This window comes from Oncorhynchus clarkii, chromosome 13 (assembly GCF_045791955.1).
Source record: "Oncorhynchus clarkii lewisi isolate Uvic-CL-2024 chromosome 13, UVic_Ocla_1.0, whole genome shotgun sequence".
Lineage (NCBI taxonomy): Eukaryota > Metazoa > Chordata > Actinopteri > Salmoniformes > Salmonidae > Oncorhynchus > Oncorhynchus clarkii.
The window spans coordinates 54595001-54611993 of NC_092159.1; the positions used below are offsets into that span (position 1 = coordinate 54595001).

The window sequence follows — 16993 nt, forward strand, 5'->3', positions numbered from 1 at the left end:
TCTGCGACTCCCCTGCATAGAGGACCATTAACAATTCCATGCAGGTTAACTGTCCACAGATTCAGTAAATACGTTTTTTAAATTAAGCCTCTTACCACCTGATCCTTCTTTATAGGCAATGAGTTTAAATAATGCTTTCTCAATGCGACACTGCACTAACGGGAATAGCATGTCACCTGTGTGGTGTTGGATATAGAGTATCCGTCAGTCAGTTGGGAGACGAAGACAGATGGAGAGGGTATGAATGGAATTCGACGTGAGTGTCCTCCATCACCTTTTACCGCCTGAGAAAGAAAAGCCTTCGATCAATACAACTATTTACGAAACTGGGGTGCCATGCAGAGCCACCCCACAGGACACAGACATCAGTTAAACGGCTAGTTTTGATTTAGATTTGGTTGAGTTGTCAACTAACATGGAAATCTGTCTTTTGGTCTAATGAGTCCAAATTCGAGATTTTTGGTTCCAACCGCCATGTCTTTGTGAGACACAGAGAATGTGAATGGATTATCTCCATATGTGTGGTTCCCACCGTGAAACATGGAGGAGGAGGTGTGATGGTGTTGGGGTGCTTTGCTGGTGACACTGATGGTGATTTATTTATAATTGAAGGCATACTTAACCAGCAGGCTACCACAGCATTCTACAGTGATACGCCATCCCATCTGGTTTGTGCAATGACCCAACACACCTCCGGGCTGTGTAAGGGCTATTTGACCAATAAAGAGAGTGATGGAGTGCTGCATCAGATGACCTGGCCTCCACAATCACCCAACCTCAACCCAATTGAGATGGTTTGGGGTAAGTTGAACCGCAGAATGAAGGAAAAGCAGCCAACAAGTGCCCAGCATATGTGGGAACTCCTTCAAGACTGTTGGAAAATAATTCCAGGTGAAGCTGGTTGGGAGAATGCCAAGAGTGTGCAAAGCATAGATCAAGACAAAGGGTGGCTACTTTGAAGAATCTAAAATCTAATATATTTTGATTTGTTTAACACTTTTTTGGTTACTACATGATTCCATATGTGTTATTTCATAGTTTTGATGTCTTCACTATTATTATACAATGTAGAAAATAGTAAAAATAAAGAAAAACCCTTGAATGAGTAGGTGTGTCCAAACTTTTGACTGTTACTGTATATCTCTCTATTATGTGTGGGAATACTTTGGAACAGATTTCGGCCCGCGGGATGCCAGTTGGGGAACACTGCTATAGGCTCCAGCCTACTCAAATGACTTTATGTAGACTATAAGTGTAGCCTATAGGCTATAGCCTACCCAAACATTACGCATAATTGTATGCATATATCAAAATGAATGCGGTCGGCTTTTTCGTTTACAATAGATAATACAATGTTATATTTTATTCACATGATTCTTCATGGGCAAAGGCAGTTGTTAACACATCTATCGAAATAGGCATGTTTAGGTCTGACAAGTATTAATTTAAATTATCTCCAGCAGAAGGCGGTGTTAGTCCTGATATGGACACGCCATACGGGGAACACAACATTGCATGAGTTTATCAAATGTTTTTATCATTTTTCCGACATATTTTGTTTTGCCTACATCTAACCATATTTAACCTGTCTGGCCTCATTGCAGACTGACGTATCGCTGTCAGTACAGTATAAGTCGATTAAGATGTATTTAATTGATGCTTACAATAGGCTACTCATCTCATTGTCTTGATGAATGATCTTTCTTGTCGCCATCTACTCAAGAGGTTACCGTCACTTTGTGATGGACTGTAGTTGGCATCGTCCGGGCTCCGAGTCTTGTCCATGGTTGCGTGCTACATGCACGCAGCCTCTCGCTTGCTTTATACTGCATCGGAAATGCAGCCTGCACAGGCCGTGGGCACTTTGCTTATATCATCACATTTAGAGCTGCGTTGTCTCTTGTAGGGCAATGCAGAACACACAATTAAAATGCACTGGGGTAATCAGGCTAATAGCTTAGACCCAAATACGCACTGAAACGCTAACATAACCTTGGGAACTGTAGTAAGACACACGGACATCATATCTACGTTTTACATCCTTTATTAAACCATACCAGTTACCCAATGGATAGACGGACACTGACTTATACACCTAATATCCACAGCTACGAATTTATGTGCCAAGATGCACCATCAACCGGGGAGAGGACCAGCAGGCATGTAAATAGAGTCGCTGAGGTGGGCATTTCCCTCCAGACTTGCTGAATCTGGGCGTTTTGGGTTCCAGACGTTGTAAAAAGTACCAAAAGAAAGAAAAAAAAGAGACAGCCCTGATGAGGAGTGAAAGCTTCATTTCAGCAAAGCGCAGAACTCTGCAAGAGAACAGAGAAACAGAGCGATGACAAAGAGATATAGTGATCACCTGACGTGTGACCTCACAGCCAAATCACAGTGAATATTACAGACGTTGAAAAAGCTTGCTTTTATTTACAGTTTCTTCCACTATGCCTTTGCAGCATTCCTTCCTTCCTTCAGATGCAATATCCCCTATCATCTGGAATAATATCAAATATAATGATATACAACTGATGAAGATTAAACTATTATCAAGATGATATTTTGTGTCAGCATTGGACAGTCCCTCTGTTGCTCTCCTGTCAGTTGTGTGTAGTGCTTATGTGAGTGTACTGTAACCTGTACCTTCCATCCCTATCTTTCCATCCCCGTCTCTGTCTCCTGCCGCTAGGAGAGTTCTGGTCTCAGCATCAGTCAGCTCCCTGGCCCCTGAGGAGAAGTTCTGCAGGAATAATCTGGGGATCGACAAACAAAGAGAGGAGAAGGAGTGAAGAACTACACCTACATCTCATGTGTCAATGCTGCTTCATTGTATTGATATATAATGTATAGATCAAAGATCTTACTGAGTTACAGTTCATATTAGGAAATCAGTAAACTGAAATTAATTCATTAGGCCCTAAACTATGTATTTCACATGACTGGGAATACAGATATGCATCTGTTGGTCACATATACCTTAAAAATAAAGGTAGGGCCGTGGGTCCAAAAACCAGTCAGTATCTGCTGGGACCACCATTTGCCTCATGCAGCACGACACATCTCTTTCACATAGAGTTGATCAGGTTGTTGATTGTAGCTTGTGAAATATTGTCCCACTCCTCTTCAATGGCTGTGCGAAGTTGCTGGATGTTGGCGAGAACTGGAACACAATCAGTCGATCCAGAGCATCCCAAACATGCTCAATGGGTGACATATCTGGTGAGTATGTAGGCTATTGAAGAACTGGGACATTTTCAGCTTCCAGGAATTTTCAACAGATCCTTGCGACATGGGGCCATGCATTATCATTCTGAAATATGACGTGATGGCGGCAGATGAATGGCATGACAATGGGCCTCAGGATCTCGTCAAGGTCTCTCTGTGCATTCAAATTGCCATCGATAAAATGCAATTGTGTTCGTTGTCCATAGCTTATGCCTGCCCATACCATAACCCCACCGCCACCATAGAACACTTTGTTCACAAAGTTATCATCAGAAAACCGCTTACCAACATGACGCCATACAAGCTGTCTACCATCTGCCTGGTACAGTTGAAACCGGGATTCATCCATGAAGAGCCTCTTCTCCAGTGTGCCAGTAGCCATCGAAGATGAGCATTTGTCCACTGAAGTCGGTTTTGACGACAAACTGCAGTCAGGTCAAGACCCTGGTGAGGACGACAAGCAGGCAAATAAGCCTCCATGAGATGGTTTCTGACAGGTTTTGTAGAAATTCTTCAGTTGTGCAAACCCATAGTTTCATCAGCTGTCCAGGTGTCTGTTCTCAGACAATCCTGCAGGTGAAGAAGCTGGATGTGGAGGTCCTGGGCTGGCGTGGTTACACGTAGTCTGCTGTTGTGAGGCCGGTTGGACGTACTGCCACATGTTCTAAAACGACGTGGGAGGTGGCTTATGGTAGATAAAGGAACATTAAATTCTCTGGCAACAGCTCTGGTGGACATTCCTGCAGTCACCAGGCCAATTGCACACTCCCTCAAAACTTGAGACATCTGTGGCATTGGGTTGTGTGACAAAACTGCACATTTTAGAGTGGCATTTTATTGTTTAATCAGCTTCTTGATATGCCACACCTGTCAGGTGGATGGATTATCTTGGCAAAGAATAAATGCTCACTAACAGGGATGTAAAGAAATTTGGGCACAAAATCTGAGCTAAATAAGCTTTTTGTGCGAATGGAACATTTCTGGGACCAACCCCTTCATGTGCACCTCCCTCCCTCCCTCTACACACACACACCCTCCCTCCCTACCTCCCTCTACACACAGCCACCCTCCCCAACTCATATCATACTTCAGCTCCTCTTCCTCTATGTATCCACTCTGGTCTTGGTCCAGGACTCTGAACACCCGTTGGCCCTCTGCCTCTGACTTGCCGGTCAGTCCCACTTGTGCAAAGAACAACTTGAAGTTGAATGTGCCTGGAGCTAATGGAGAGATGGGGAAAGTGATCAAGAGAAATGCGGAGAGATGTCGAGAGGAAGTGAAAGAGTGTGAGGAAAGAGAGATCCGACAGCATGACAAGAAGAGAGAACGGAGAGGGGGATGAATAGAGAGATGTAACATTCTCTCATGCGCTCTAATTACTTTCATTTGACTACTACAGACATTCACGATCACAAACACAAACCCTCTAGCATTTTAATGCCACTGAGCCATTACAATAATACGGTAGTTAAGGACATTATTATACAATCTAAACACACAGATTCACAGAACACCTCAGGGAACCCATTCTAATGTGATCGTGTGACATTATGCTACAGATCAAATGTTTAAATCAATACATTTTTATTCACAGTTTATGCAGTTACAGAGAGTCACTCAGGTCATTATGAAAACCAAATGACTCATAAAGAACAGAGAAAGAGAATGATGGATCAAGTCTGTTAATGAAGTCTGAATAATATATTACACAAACAGTTATGCTGATGATATACTGGAACGTGAGTATACAAGCATTTCCATGTGGGTGTATTCTGGATGGTGTGCTTTAGTCTGCCCTCTGAAGCAGATGTAATGTGTAGCTAAATAATTAAATGCTGGTGGGCTGCAAATGAAGCCTGCTTGACTGGCTTGATTTAGACTTCTCTTCAATGCTCAGCATAAACACTGGTATCTGGGTGGTAACTGCTCTGCTGCTCCCCAGCCCCCTGGCTGCCTGGTTACCTGGATCCACCCTCCAACCTTCCCCCAATATAGGACCGCCCTTGGGAGTGGGACTCTTGGGTGTGTGTGTGTGTGTGTAATGGTGTGTTCACGTGTTTGACTCACCTTGACAAGCCTTGACGGCAGCCCTGATGTCCTCCTCTCTCAGCAACCCTGTAAACGCCATGGTTCTCTGTGCCTGAGGGACACGTGCTTACAAGAGGGAAACACACCACAATAAATTAAAGTGACAGTGTGTTTTCCTGACACAAACAGTCAGGGTGTGTTTTTTGTAAAGCATCAGACAAATCCCTCATCAGCCTATCCTCCTTTAGCTTCGAGGTACTATATAGCTACTGTTTCTATGGAATTTATTCAATGACAATTGCTTGACTTTTCAAGCTGTGGCACTATGAATAAACACTAAATACATTTTGCAAAACAATTACAAATTTGTCCAAAGTCTTGACGATGCAACTTTAAGGACAATTTTTTGTCTCCAAGCGAGACCGTGAGAGGTCTGCGTCTGCACATGTCCTATGTTGTGTTTCCAAGCGAGACCGTGAGAGGTCTGTGTCTGCACATGTCCTATTTTGTGTCTCCAAGCGAGACCGCGAGAGGTCTGCGTCTGCACATGTCCTATTTTTTGTTGCATTAGACCAAATTACATTGGATCACCTTTAAAAACCCTGAGATGCACAAAAACACTCATTAATACACAGAAAGATACATCAATCCCTACAGAACTGCAAAAAAAAATCTACGCATAATATATCTCTAAGCCTGGCTGGTACTAACCGTTATCTGGGTGAGGTGGTGTCCGCTCTGTAAGCCAGTGATGTGCAGATCTCTGCCTCTCTTGATTTTTGCCTATTACCCAACAGCACTCTCCTCCTGCAGCTTTGTGATCCAGAAAGCAAACATGACGTTTCTCTGTCCTCAAACCCTAGGAGATAACATCGCAATTGGAACTCCTCCTCCCCCTTCATTAGCTAATCAGAGCAGAACATTTTTCACAACTATTGTCAACTAACTTGCTGGGGGTAGAGCTTACAACCCAGCCTGTCAATTGGCTTGATAGGAATAAACAATGCCAAACTATCCCATGGTGCATTATTGCATAATGGGGGTTTTCCATGTAGAAATATTAAGGGTTGACTATGATCCACAATGATGAGAAAAGATGCTAGGTTATATGTCTCTTTGGGGAGATTAAAGTCCCAGTCAGAATTTCACATTTTCTACAGATGTGAATGGAAAGAACCTGGGTGCCTCTGCAGAGTACAGTCCACTTCAACATCTACTCCATGTTATGCATTTTGTATGGATTATTAATAACCATAAATGATACATCTGAGTGAGAGTAAAGTAACAAACATGACATGGAATGACAACACAGCAGTACAATTAGGGTCTTCAAATACTTACTTAATGTGTCCAGTCCATAAACCAACAAGTACACTGAATACTGTCAACACAGGATGTGTCATTAATAACAGATTTTAAAACTCCCATCACACCTTCTTACTATAGGCTATAGAAGCAGAGTTTCTAAGGTTCAGTCAAAAGTAATCAATGTTATCCCTTTGCTTGGATATGAAGGATGTGTCCAACTCCTTACCTGGCTCCCCCTGCCATATTCGACATAGATGCCAAACAAATTGATATGAAAACATAATGTAGGCCAATAGGTCTACTTAGCTATATTGTGGCTTATCTTATCTTATCTCATGTCAACTGGTTTCAGTTCAAATTGTTGCTATTGACCTCTTTATTATTTCTTTCTTTATTGCAGTTTTTTTTTGTACTGGTTCTATGCACACCCATTTGACTCCACCCACAAGCTCACACATACTACACTGACACTCCAACACACACATACTACATAAACTCACACATACTATACTGACACTCCAACACACACATACTGCATCATCTCACACATACTACACTGACACTCCAACACACACATACTACATAAACTCACACATACTACACTGACACTCCAGCACACACATACTACATAAACTCACACATACTACACTGACACTCCAGCACACACATACTACATAAACTCACACATACTACACTGACACTCCAGCACACACATACTACGTAAACTCACACATACTACACTGACACTCCAACACACACATACTACATAAACTCACACATACTACACTGACACTCCAACACACACATACTACATAAACTCACACACATGCATAATGATGACACTCACTGCTGCTACACAGTTATATATCCTGATTGCCTAGTCACTTTTATCACTAGCTACCTACCAGTACATACTGTGTTACCTCAATTACCTAAACTACCTCGTACCCCTGCACATTGACTCGGTACAGGTACTCCTTGTATATACCCTCGTTATTGTTTGTATTGTGTTCCTATCTACTTTTTTTATTTAGCAAATATTGTTCTTACTTTTTAAATCTGCATTGTCGGGTATAGGCTCGTAAGTAATAATTTCACTCTAAAGTCTACACCTGTTGTATTCGTTGCATGTGACCAATAACATTTGATATGATAGGCATAACTTTCCAAGACCTTTGCACTCCACTAAGAAATAACAATTATAGGGGAAACACTGGATGTATAGCCTACAAGTCCATTAAATCAGGCAGGTAGAGTAGTTCATCTTTCATAAAGCACCGGAACATTGCTTGCATACCTCACATGTCAAGTGACTGGTCTAAAAACGCATCTCGCTTTACGTTTGACACAAAGCAATGGATGTGGACAGGGAATTCGAAGAATGATAGTGATTGGTCATATCGGTACATTAATACAGATTAATGGGTTGTGATTCGCTATTCTATATGTCTCAATATGCACGCCCCCATGCTATGACGTTGTAGGAACATGGCGCCTCTGAGGAGAGGTGGTGCCTGACAGTTTGGACTATTGATAAAATATTACGTGTGAATAAATGTAGAGCACTGCCGGCAAAGCGTATTTATCTAAATATTATTGTTCTAGAAAGGTAATAGACCTTTTCTATTTTTCATGGATAATGAAACGGCATTGTTTGAGGCATTGATAGCTCATGTTAGCTTGTCGTTGCTATTGACGCTAGCCAACGCGTTTAGTCATAATACAATGTTTGCGGTGCGGGCATTTTCATTTAGCCTGTAGATATAGCTATGTATTTAACTTATTATCAATGAAATTGACATTTTATTTCGTTTATTAGTATTAAGTTATAATTTGACGATTTTGGATTCTCATTAGCTAGTTAGCTAGCTAAGCTAAAAAGGATGGGGAACCGTCATGGATTTGTGTTGTTGCTGGCGACTGGAATTTTTCTGTCGGCGTTATTTCTGGCCGAAGGTGCTCCGCTTCCGTATTCTGACACAACAGGTAAGATGACTCTAAATATATTTTGTTTACCATGTCACTGAATTAACTGTTACCACCAGTTATTTCCAATTAGTTTCAGGCCAATGCCATCATGCTAGTTAGATAATTAGTAAGAGGAATAGTGTAACAAGCTAGTTAACTAGTAAGCCATATCGCGCTAGCGACTCGCTCAACAAGCTAGCGCCAGGAAGATGGGCAGCTATTTAGATAGTTAGCATTGGCAAGCTAACAGGCTAGTTAACGTTCAACATAGCCAGACAGCAACCGCCGAGGGACACGAAGGGGGTATTTTGTTGCTTGTTATAGATTTGAGAGGCGTTGAGCTAACGGTAGTATGTCAATGCAATGTAGATGAGCTATTTTAACTGACTTGCTAGATTTGAAGGGTAGTAAACTCAGTACTCACCATACACCTGGCCAGTCCATTTACAACAGTAAGTTTTATCCAGTGCAGTTGTGCTTAGTAGTAGTAGTAGTATCAGTTCATAACACAATTTGCCTTCAACAGTTCGCTCGTTGCTTTGATAGTTTGACAACTGTAACACTGGTTCTGATGAAGTGATTCACCTAATGGCAATGTGTGTTGACAACCATAACATCTGAAGTATAACTGGAACACCATTTAAAGCTATGTCTGATGAACCAAACTAGCCTTATCAAAGAAATACAGTGCATTCGGAAAGTATTCAGACCCCTTGACTTATTCCATATTTTGTTACATTACAGCTGTATTCTAAAATAAAGCAAAAACCGTTTTTTAGAAATGGTTGCAAATTTATAAAACATTCAAAACGAATACCTTATTTACATAAGTATTCAGAGCTTTTCCTATGAGACTCAAAATTTAACTTCGATGCATCCTTTTTCCATTGATCATCCATGAGATGTTTCTACAACTTGATTGGAGTCCACCTGTGGTAAATTCAATTGATTGGACATGATTTGGAAAGACACACACCTGTCTATATAAGGTCCCACAGTTGACAGTGCATGTCAGAGCAAAAACCAAGCCACGAGGTTGAAGGAATTGTCCATAGAGCTCCGAGACAGGATTGTGTTGAGGCACAGATCTGGGGAAGGTTACCAAAAAATTTCTGCAGCATTGAAGGTCCCCAAGAACAGTGGTCTCCTTCATTGTTAAATGGAAAAAGTTTGGAATCACCAAGAGTCTTCCTAGAGCTGGCCGCCTGGCCAAACAGCAATTGGGGGAGAAGGGCCTTGCTCAGGGAGTTGACCAAGAACCCGATGGTCACTCTGAAAGAGCTCCAGAATTCCTCTGTGGAGATGGGAGAACCTTCCAGAAGGACAACCATCTCTGCAGCACCATCAATCAGGCCTTTATGGTAGAGTGGCCAGACGGAAGCCACAGTAAAAGGCACAAAACATCCCACTTGGACTTTGCCAAAAGGCACCTGAAGAACTTTCAGACCATGAGAAACAAGATTCTCTGGTCTGATGAAATCAAGATTGAACTCTTTGACCTGAATGCCAAGCATCACGTCTGGAGGAAACCTGGCACCATCCCTATGGTGAAACATGGTGATGGAAACATCATACTGTGGGGATGTTTTTCAGTGGCAGGGACTGGGAGTCAGGATCGAGGCAAAGATGAACAGAGAAAAGTACAGAGATCCTTAATGAAAACCAGCTCAGGACCTCAGACTGGGGCGAACGTTCACCTTCCAACAGGACAACGACCCTAAGCACACAGCCAAGACAACGCAGGAGTGGATTTGGGACAAGTCTATAAATGTCCTTGAGTGGCCCAGCCAGAGCCCAGACTTGAACCTGATATCTCTGGAGAGACCAGAAAATAGCTGTGCAGCAATGCTCCCCATCCAAGTTGACAGCGCTTGAGAGGATTTGCAGCAAAGAATGGGAGAAACTCCCCAAATTTAAATTTTGTTAGTCACATGCGTTGAGTACACTTTGAAGGAGAGTTTGTTGTCCTGGCATGACATGGCCAGGTCTCTGACCTCCTCCCTATAGGCTGTCTCGTCAGTGATCATACCTACCGCTCATCGGCAAACTTAATTATGGTGTTGGAGTCGTTCCTGGCCGTGCAGTCATGAGTGAACAGGGAGTACAGGAGGGGACTGAGCATGCACCCTTGAGGGGTACATGTGTTGAGGATCAGCATGGCGGACGTTGTTACCTACCCTTACCACCTGGGGGTGGCCCGTCAGGAAGTCCAGGATCCAGTTGCAGAGGTAGGTGTTTTTGTCCTTAGCTTATTGATGAGCTTTGAGGGCACTATGGTGTTGAACGAATTCTCACATGGGTGTTCCTTTTGTCCAGGTGGGAGAGGGCTGTGTGGAGTGCAACACTCATCTGTGGTTCTGTTAGGGCGGTATGCAAATTGGAGTGGGTCTAGAGTTTCTGGGATAATGGTGTTGATGTGACCAGCCTTTCAAAGCACTTCATGGCTACTGACATGAAGTGCGTGTAATGGGTCAGTAGTCATTTAAGCAGGTTACCTCAGTGTTTTTGGGCACAGAGACTATGATGGTCTGCTTAAAACATGTTGGTATTACAGACTCGGACAGGGACAGGTTTAAAATATCAGTGAAGACACTTGCTAATTGGTCACTGCATGCTCGCAGTACACATCCTGGTCGTCCGTCTGGCCCTGCGGCCTTGTGAATGTTAACCTGTTTAAAGGTCTTACTAACATTGGCTGCGCAGATTGTGATCACACCAGTTTAGCTTGTCTGGTATGCTCGTGTCACTGGGCAGCTCTCGGCTGTGCTTCCCTTTTGTAGTTTGTAATGGTTTGCAAGCCTTGTCACATCCGATTAGCCTTCGGGCGCAGGTGGAGTGCGATTCGATCTTAGTCATGTATTGACACTTTGCCTGTTTGATGGTTCTTCTGAGGTGAAAGTGGGATTTCTTATCGTACGGGTTAGAGTCCCGCTTCTTGAAAGCGGCAGCTCTACCCTTGAGCTCAGTGCTGATGTAGCCTGTAGTTCATGGCTTCTGGTTGGGGTATGTACGTGCGGTTATGAACAAGAAACACAATTGGTTGCTGACGTTTTACGTGTTCCAAATCTTCTCCGGCACCGAAATAGTGTACAATACAGGTGTGCCAAGCTTGTAGTGTCATACCCAGACTGTTATCGCTGCCAAGGTGCTTCAACAAAGTATTTCAACAAAGTATTTCAACAAAGTATTTGCAAGCATTTCTATAAACCTGTTTTTGCTTTGTCATTATGGGTTATTGTGTGTAGATTTATTTAAGGAAAAAAATAATTTAATTAATTTTAGAGTAAGGCTGTAAGGTAACAAAAGGTGGAAAAAGTCAAGGTGTCTGAATACTTTCCGAATGCACTGTAAACGCTGGGGTCATTGTTATGGGATCTATTGACTGATGGACGAGCAGAGTCCGTGTCATTACCAGTGTTTGACTTGGGCAGGACCTCAGCGGAGCAGAGTACCAGCACCTCAAATGTACAGTTGAAGTCAGAAGTTTACATACACCTTAGCCAAATACATTTAAACTCCAGTTTTTCACAATTCCTGACATTTAATCCTCGTAAAAATTCCCTGGTCAGTTCGGATCATCACTTTATTTTAAGGATGTGAAATGTCAGAATAATAGTAGAGAGAGTGATTTATTTCAGCTTTAATTTCTTTCATCACATTCCCAGTGGGTCTTTAGTTTACATACACATACACTTAGTATTTGGTAGCATTGCCTTTAAATTGTTTAATTTGGGTCAACATTTTCAGGTAGCCTTCCACAAGCTTCCCACAATAAGTTGGGTGAATTTTGGTCCATTCCTCCCGACAGCTGGTGTAACTGAGTCAGGTTTGTAGGCCTCCTTATTTTCTATGGGATTGAGGTCAGGGCTTTGTGATGGCCACTCCAATACCATGACTTTGTTGTCCTTAAGCCATTTTGCCACAACTTTGGAAGTTTGCTTGGGGTCATTGTACATTTTGAAGACTCATTTGCGACCAAGCAGTTGCTTCAAATTCAATAATGCCTTAAACCATGGTTAGAGCGTTGGGCCAGTAACCGAAATGTTGCTAGATCGAATCCCCAAGCTGACAAAGTAAAAATCTGTCGTTCTACCCCTGAACAAGGCAGTTAACCCACTGTTCCCCGATAGGCTGTCATTATAAATTAGAAGTTGTTCTTAACTGACTTGCCTAGTTAAATAAAGGTTCAATTTGATTTATTATGTTAGTTACATATAAAATTATACTTGAAGGAAAATTGTTCCATGTTTGCGGCCAGGGAGCACGTACCTGAGGTCAATTAAATTGATAAGCCTCTTGAAACGTTCCTTTTCGACTGTGCTAATGTCCTTAGCAATGCATAATAGCATTTGTGATGTCTTTGTCTTTTCAATGTTTGCTTGTAGGGCATAAACACTGTCTGGTGTTGACTGCTTCGGGCAAACATCCCTAGATTGGCTGGGTCTTGAGGGGCATTTATCAATACCGTCCTGCAAACTCAAACTTCCTGCATGTTCCAAAGAGTGATTTTGCTTCAGATGTTGAAAAAGGTTTGTTGTATTACTAGACTTCGTAGCCACCTGTCTACGGCACAATTTGCACCGAACATTGCTCTGCTCTTTGTCTGACTTCAAAAAGCCAAACCACTTCCAAATTACTGAAACAGTTTAACCCTTTTTATCAATAATTTCTTCGTTTGGAAGCTTCTCCTTCTCCATGGCTGTCACTGCCACTGTTTTCGACTACATCACTCATTTTTCGTGCTTAATAGTGGCTACTTCATCACTCGAGGTGCTAAGTGGTTTTTAGTGGGCGTATATCTCTCCACGTGCATATTGTCACTTCTCCGCACATTCCTGCTGCATCACAGAGGTGAAATGGACTGCTGGACCTAATTATTCTATATCGACATTATCGAAAATGAATAAACGTTTTTATATCGTTATTGAGGGAAGTAATTGCCTCTTATTGATTCATCGCCCAGCCCTGTGTTGGAGATATGTTTCATTTGGTTTTGTATTTAGTTAGCACAGTATGTATTCATTGTTTCGTATGACCTAATTTTTACAAGTGATGTCCTCTACCTTGACACTTGTTTTAACAATGCCTGGTGACATTACCAAGTTTTCACCGAAGCGTTTGAAAGTTGTGATTCATAAATGCAAAATCTGGCCCCTCAAAAAATCACAATTAGAGATTTTGTCCAAAGCGTGCAGCTCTAATAAATATTGTCATTTCAACAACCATTAGGCCTCACAATGTAGTACTGATTGATCACTTGTGTTGTGATGACATATTGGTAATTTCCATTGTAAAGAATTCACACAATTCACTTGGTGATGTAAGAATTCAACAGTACAGTGCTTGCTATGTAGCAGCACAATATGCATTAGCACTGCTTGCGCATTTATGACACAACTGAGTGAGAGTCGTATGGACGTGATAAACAACAACACAGAGGAGAGCAGAAGAATGGCCTCCCTTTTAAACCTTGCATTGTGCTTTCCTAGAGCACTGGACTCACTGACAATGACTAGGCTATGAGTAGCCAAATGGGGAAAAAGGTAAACGGTGTGTGCATTGCATTCTAGTGATGCCCTTGTAGGCTAATATGTAACCTCAAACATTCCATTATCAGCACAGGTGAATCATTTACCTTGGCGTTGTTTTAGTTTTATTACAGTTCACCACACAACATACAGTAAGATGTGGCGCAATATTGGGCGCAGCGTTGGTTTTACTGATGGAGACAAGGAAACTGCTAAAATGAACTCCTATGGTTTGCACAAAACCATTTAAGCAACAGAGATCTTGTTCCAGGAGGGTGTTGAATGTGTCTTCTGTAACCAAGAAGCTTGATCTAGACACTTAGCTAGCCAATTAGCAAACCAAATGCATAGCTGGAGCCCTGAGCTAGAGGTCTTCACAGCGCCAAAAAGATGGACCCATTCCGAAATGGACCTGGGGCTTTCCCACCCAGACCTGATATGCATAAATATATTTTAAATATAGAGACACGTTCCGAATAAACCCAAGGACAACTAGATCTGTTCCTTATATACCTGGTCAGATCCATACCCGGTTCGATCAGTTCTGAGTGAGGGGCGCAGCAGAAAAGCCTTTAAAAAAATGAAAGCTACTTTATTATCTGGAGTTGATAAAGTGCGAGGGGGGGGGGCGGGGGGAGGTGCTGCTCCAGCAGGCGGGGGGGAGGGGCCGTACTGTTAGGGAGTGAAGCAGGTACAGGTGGATCCGTGAAGATCTCTTCCCTGAGCTGGATGTAATTTATTTGACACATCTTGACACATCTTTCATGAAATCACACTTGCAAGATACAAACTTAAAGCTACACTTGTTGTGAATCTAGCCAACGTGTCAGATTTCAAAAAGGCTTTTCGGCGAAAGCAAACAATGCTATTATCTGAGGATAGCACCCCAGTAAACAAAGAGAGAAAAGCATATTTCAACCCTGCAGGCGCGACACAAAACGCAGAAATGAAGATATATTTCATGCCTTACCTATGATGAGTTTCTTCTGTTGGCACTCCAATATGTCCCATAAACATCACAAATGGTCCTTTTGTTCAATTAATTCCGTCTATATATATCCAAAATGTTCATTTATTTGGCGCGTTTGATGCAGAAAAACACCGGTTCCAAGTCACGCAACATGACTACAAAATGTCTCATAAGTTACCTGTAAGCTTTGTCCAAACATGTCAAACTACTTTCCTAATACAAGTTGAAGTATTTTTTAACGTAAATAATTGATAAAATTGAAGACTGGATGATCTGTGTTCAATACCGGAGGAAAACAAAGTGGAGCGTGCATTTCAGGTCATGCGCCTCTAACAAAGAGTACACTAGACTGGAGCCTCGTTCTGAACAGTGTTAGGTCTTCATTTCTCAAAGGAATAACCTCAACCAATTTCTAAAGACTGACATCCAGTCGAAGCGATAGGAACAGCAGGAAAGTCGATTAGAATTCCCAATGAAAACCCATTGAAACGAGTGACCTAAAAAAAAACAATCTGAACCGTTTGTCCTCAGGGTTTTGCCTGCCAAATAAGTTATGTTATACTCAGACATGATTCAAACAGTTTTAGAAACTTCATAGTGTCTTCTATCCAAATCTACTGATAATATGCATATTATCTTAGCTTCTGGGTCTGAGTAGCAGGCCGTTTACTTTGGACATGCATTTCATCTGGACGTGAAAATACTGCCCCCTGTCCCAAAGAAGTTAAAGGGTATATCGCCCAAGCCTATACCGTTCATGGCTTTTCAACAGTCCGGAGTACCCAGCACACCATGCCACATTCAGCATCTGAACAGTTCCTTTATCATAGGGATGAGTGAGGGGGCCACAAAGAATCTGATCCCCCCCCCCTTTTTTTAAATTTATTTAACCTTTAACTAGGCAGTCAAGAACAAATTCAACAAAAGGCCTCCTACGGGGGCTGGGATTAATATAAAAATGAAGGACAATACACGCATCACAACAAGAGACACAACACTACATAGAGACCTAAGACAACACTCGCGAGCAAAACATTTCAACTGCCCCCCCCTCTTGACAGCAGAGAGAGAAACTAACGTTTCAGTTTCTTGGCAATTTTTTGCATGGAATAGCCTTAATTTCTCAGAACAAGAATAGACTGATGAGATTCAGAAGAAAGTTCTTTGTTTTTGGCCATTTTGAGCATGTAATCGAACCCACAAATGCTGATGCTCCAGATACTCAACTAGTCTAAAGAAGGCCAGTTTATTGCTTCTTTAATCAGGACAACAGTTTTCAGCTGTGCTAACATAATTGCAAAATGGTTTTCTAATGATCAATTAGCCTTTTTTTAAATGATAAACTTGGATTAGCTAACACAACATGCCATTGGAACACAGGAGTGATGGTTGCTGATAATGGGCCTTTGTACGCTTCTGTAGATATTCCATTAAAAATCCGCTGTTTCCAGCTTCAATAGTCATTTACAACATTAACAATGTCTACACTTTATTTCCGATCAACTTGAGGTTATTTTAATGGACAAAAATGTGCTTTTCTTTCAAAAACAAGGACATTTCTAAGTGACCCCAAACTTTTGAATGGTAGTGTATGTATGAGACACAGTTTTTTTTTTGGGGGGGGGGCTTCCCACGGTCTGCCTTTTGCCCCTCTCTGCTCTGTCACAATCAGAAAGGGTCTCCCTGTAGGCCTAGTACTGTGGCCGTGCTGGCCATGGCCTTCCACCCGACTGAGCACTGATTTACTGCCCATAGATGACCTGGGGCACTAGGGGGATCCTACAGCTGCCTTTACAATATCCTCTACTATGTTTCTGGAGATACACCTGGGGTTTTAGTCAGGCTTTGCTCAATTGCTACTCTGTCACATGTATTTAAAATCGAGAGATGCTTAAATTTCACTTCAGTTTACAACCAATTACATGGGGTTACCAGAGTAGGCTACATTTAAGAGCTACTGTTATGG

General features: G+C 42.1%; 2 protein-coding genes across 3 annotated transcripts in view; one reads left to right on the forward strand and one right to left on the reverse strand.

Moving 5' to 3' along the window:
- Nucleotides 1-2028: 2028 nt before the first annotated feature.
- Nucleotides 2029-6116, reverse strand: LOC139365103 (parvalbumin beta-like). Of its 2 annotated transcripts, none has more exons than XM_071102483.1 (5): nt 5965-6116; nt 5293-5365; nt 4313-4445; nt 2644-2753; nt 2029-2315 (listed from the first exon to the last, which is right to left on the reverse strand). In XM_071102483.1, the coding sequence occupies exons 2-5, from the start codon at nt 5351-5353 to the stop codon at nt 2293-2295; spliced, it is 327 nt and encodes a 108-aa protein (XP_070958584.1). In that variant the 5' UTR covers nt 5354-5365; nt 5965-6116; the 3' UTR covers nt 2029-2292. The 2 variants fall into 2 exon arrangements, with proteins under 2 accessions (XP_070958584.1, XP_070958583.1); XM_071102482.1 differs by having other exon boundaries at nt 5293-5379; nt 5965-6114.
- Nucleotides 6117-6566: 450 nt separating this feature from the next.
- LOC139365102 (serine/threonine-protein kinase LMTK2-like) overlaps nt 6567-16993 on the forward strand; it is a 38983-nt gene continuing 28556 nt past the window's right edge. Inside the window, exon 1 of the mRNA XM_071102481.1 lies at nt 6567-8547. Within this exon, the coding sequence (XP_070958582.1) occupies nt 8445-8547 (103 nt within the window). The 5' untranslated portion in view covers nt 6567-8444. The remainder of the gene's footprint in view (nt 8548-16993) is intronic.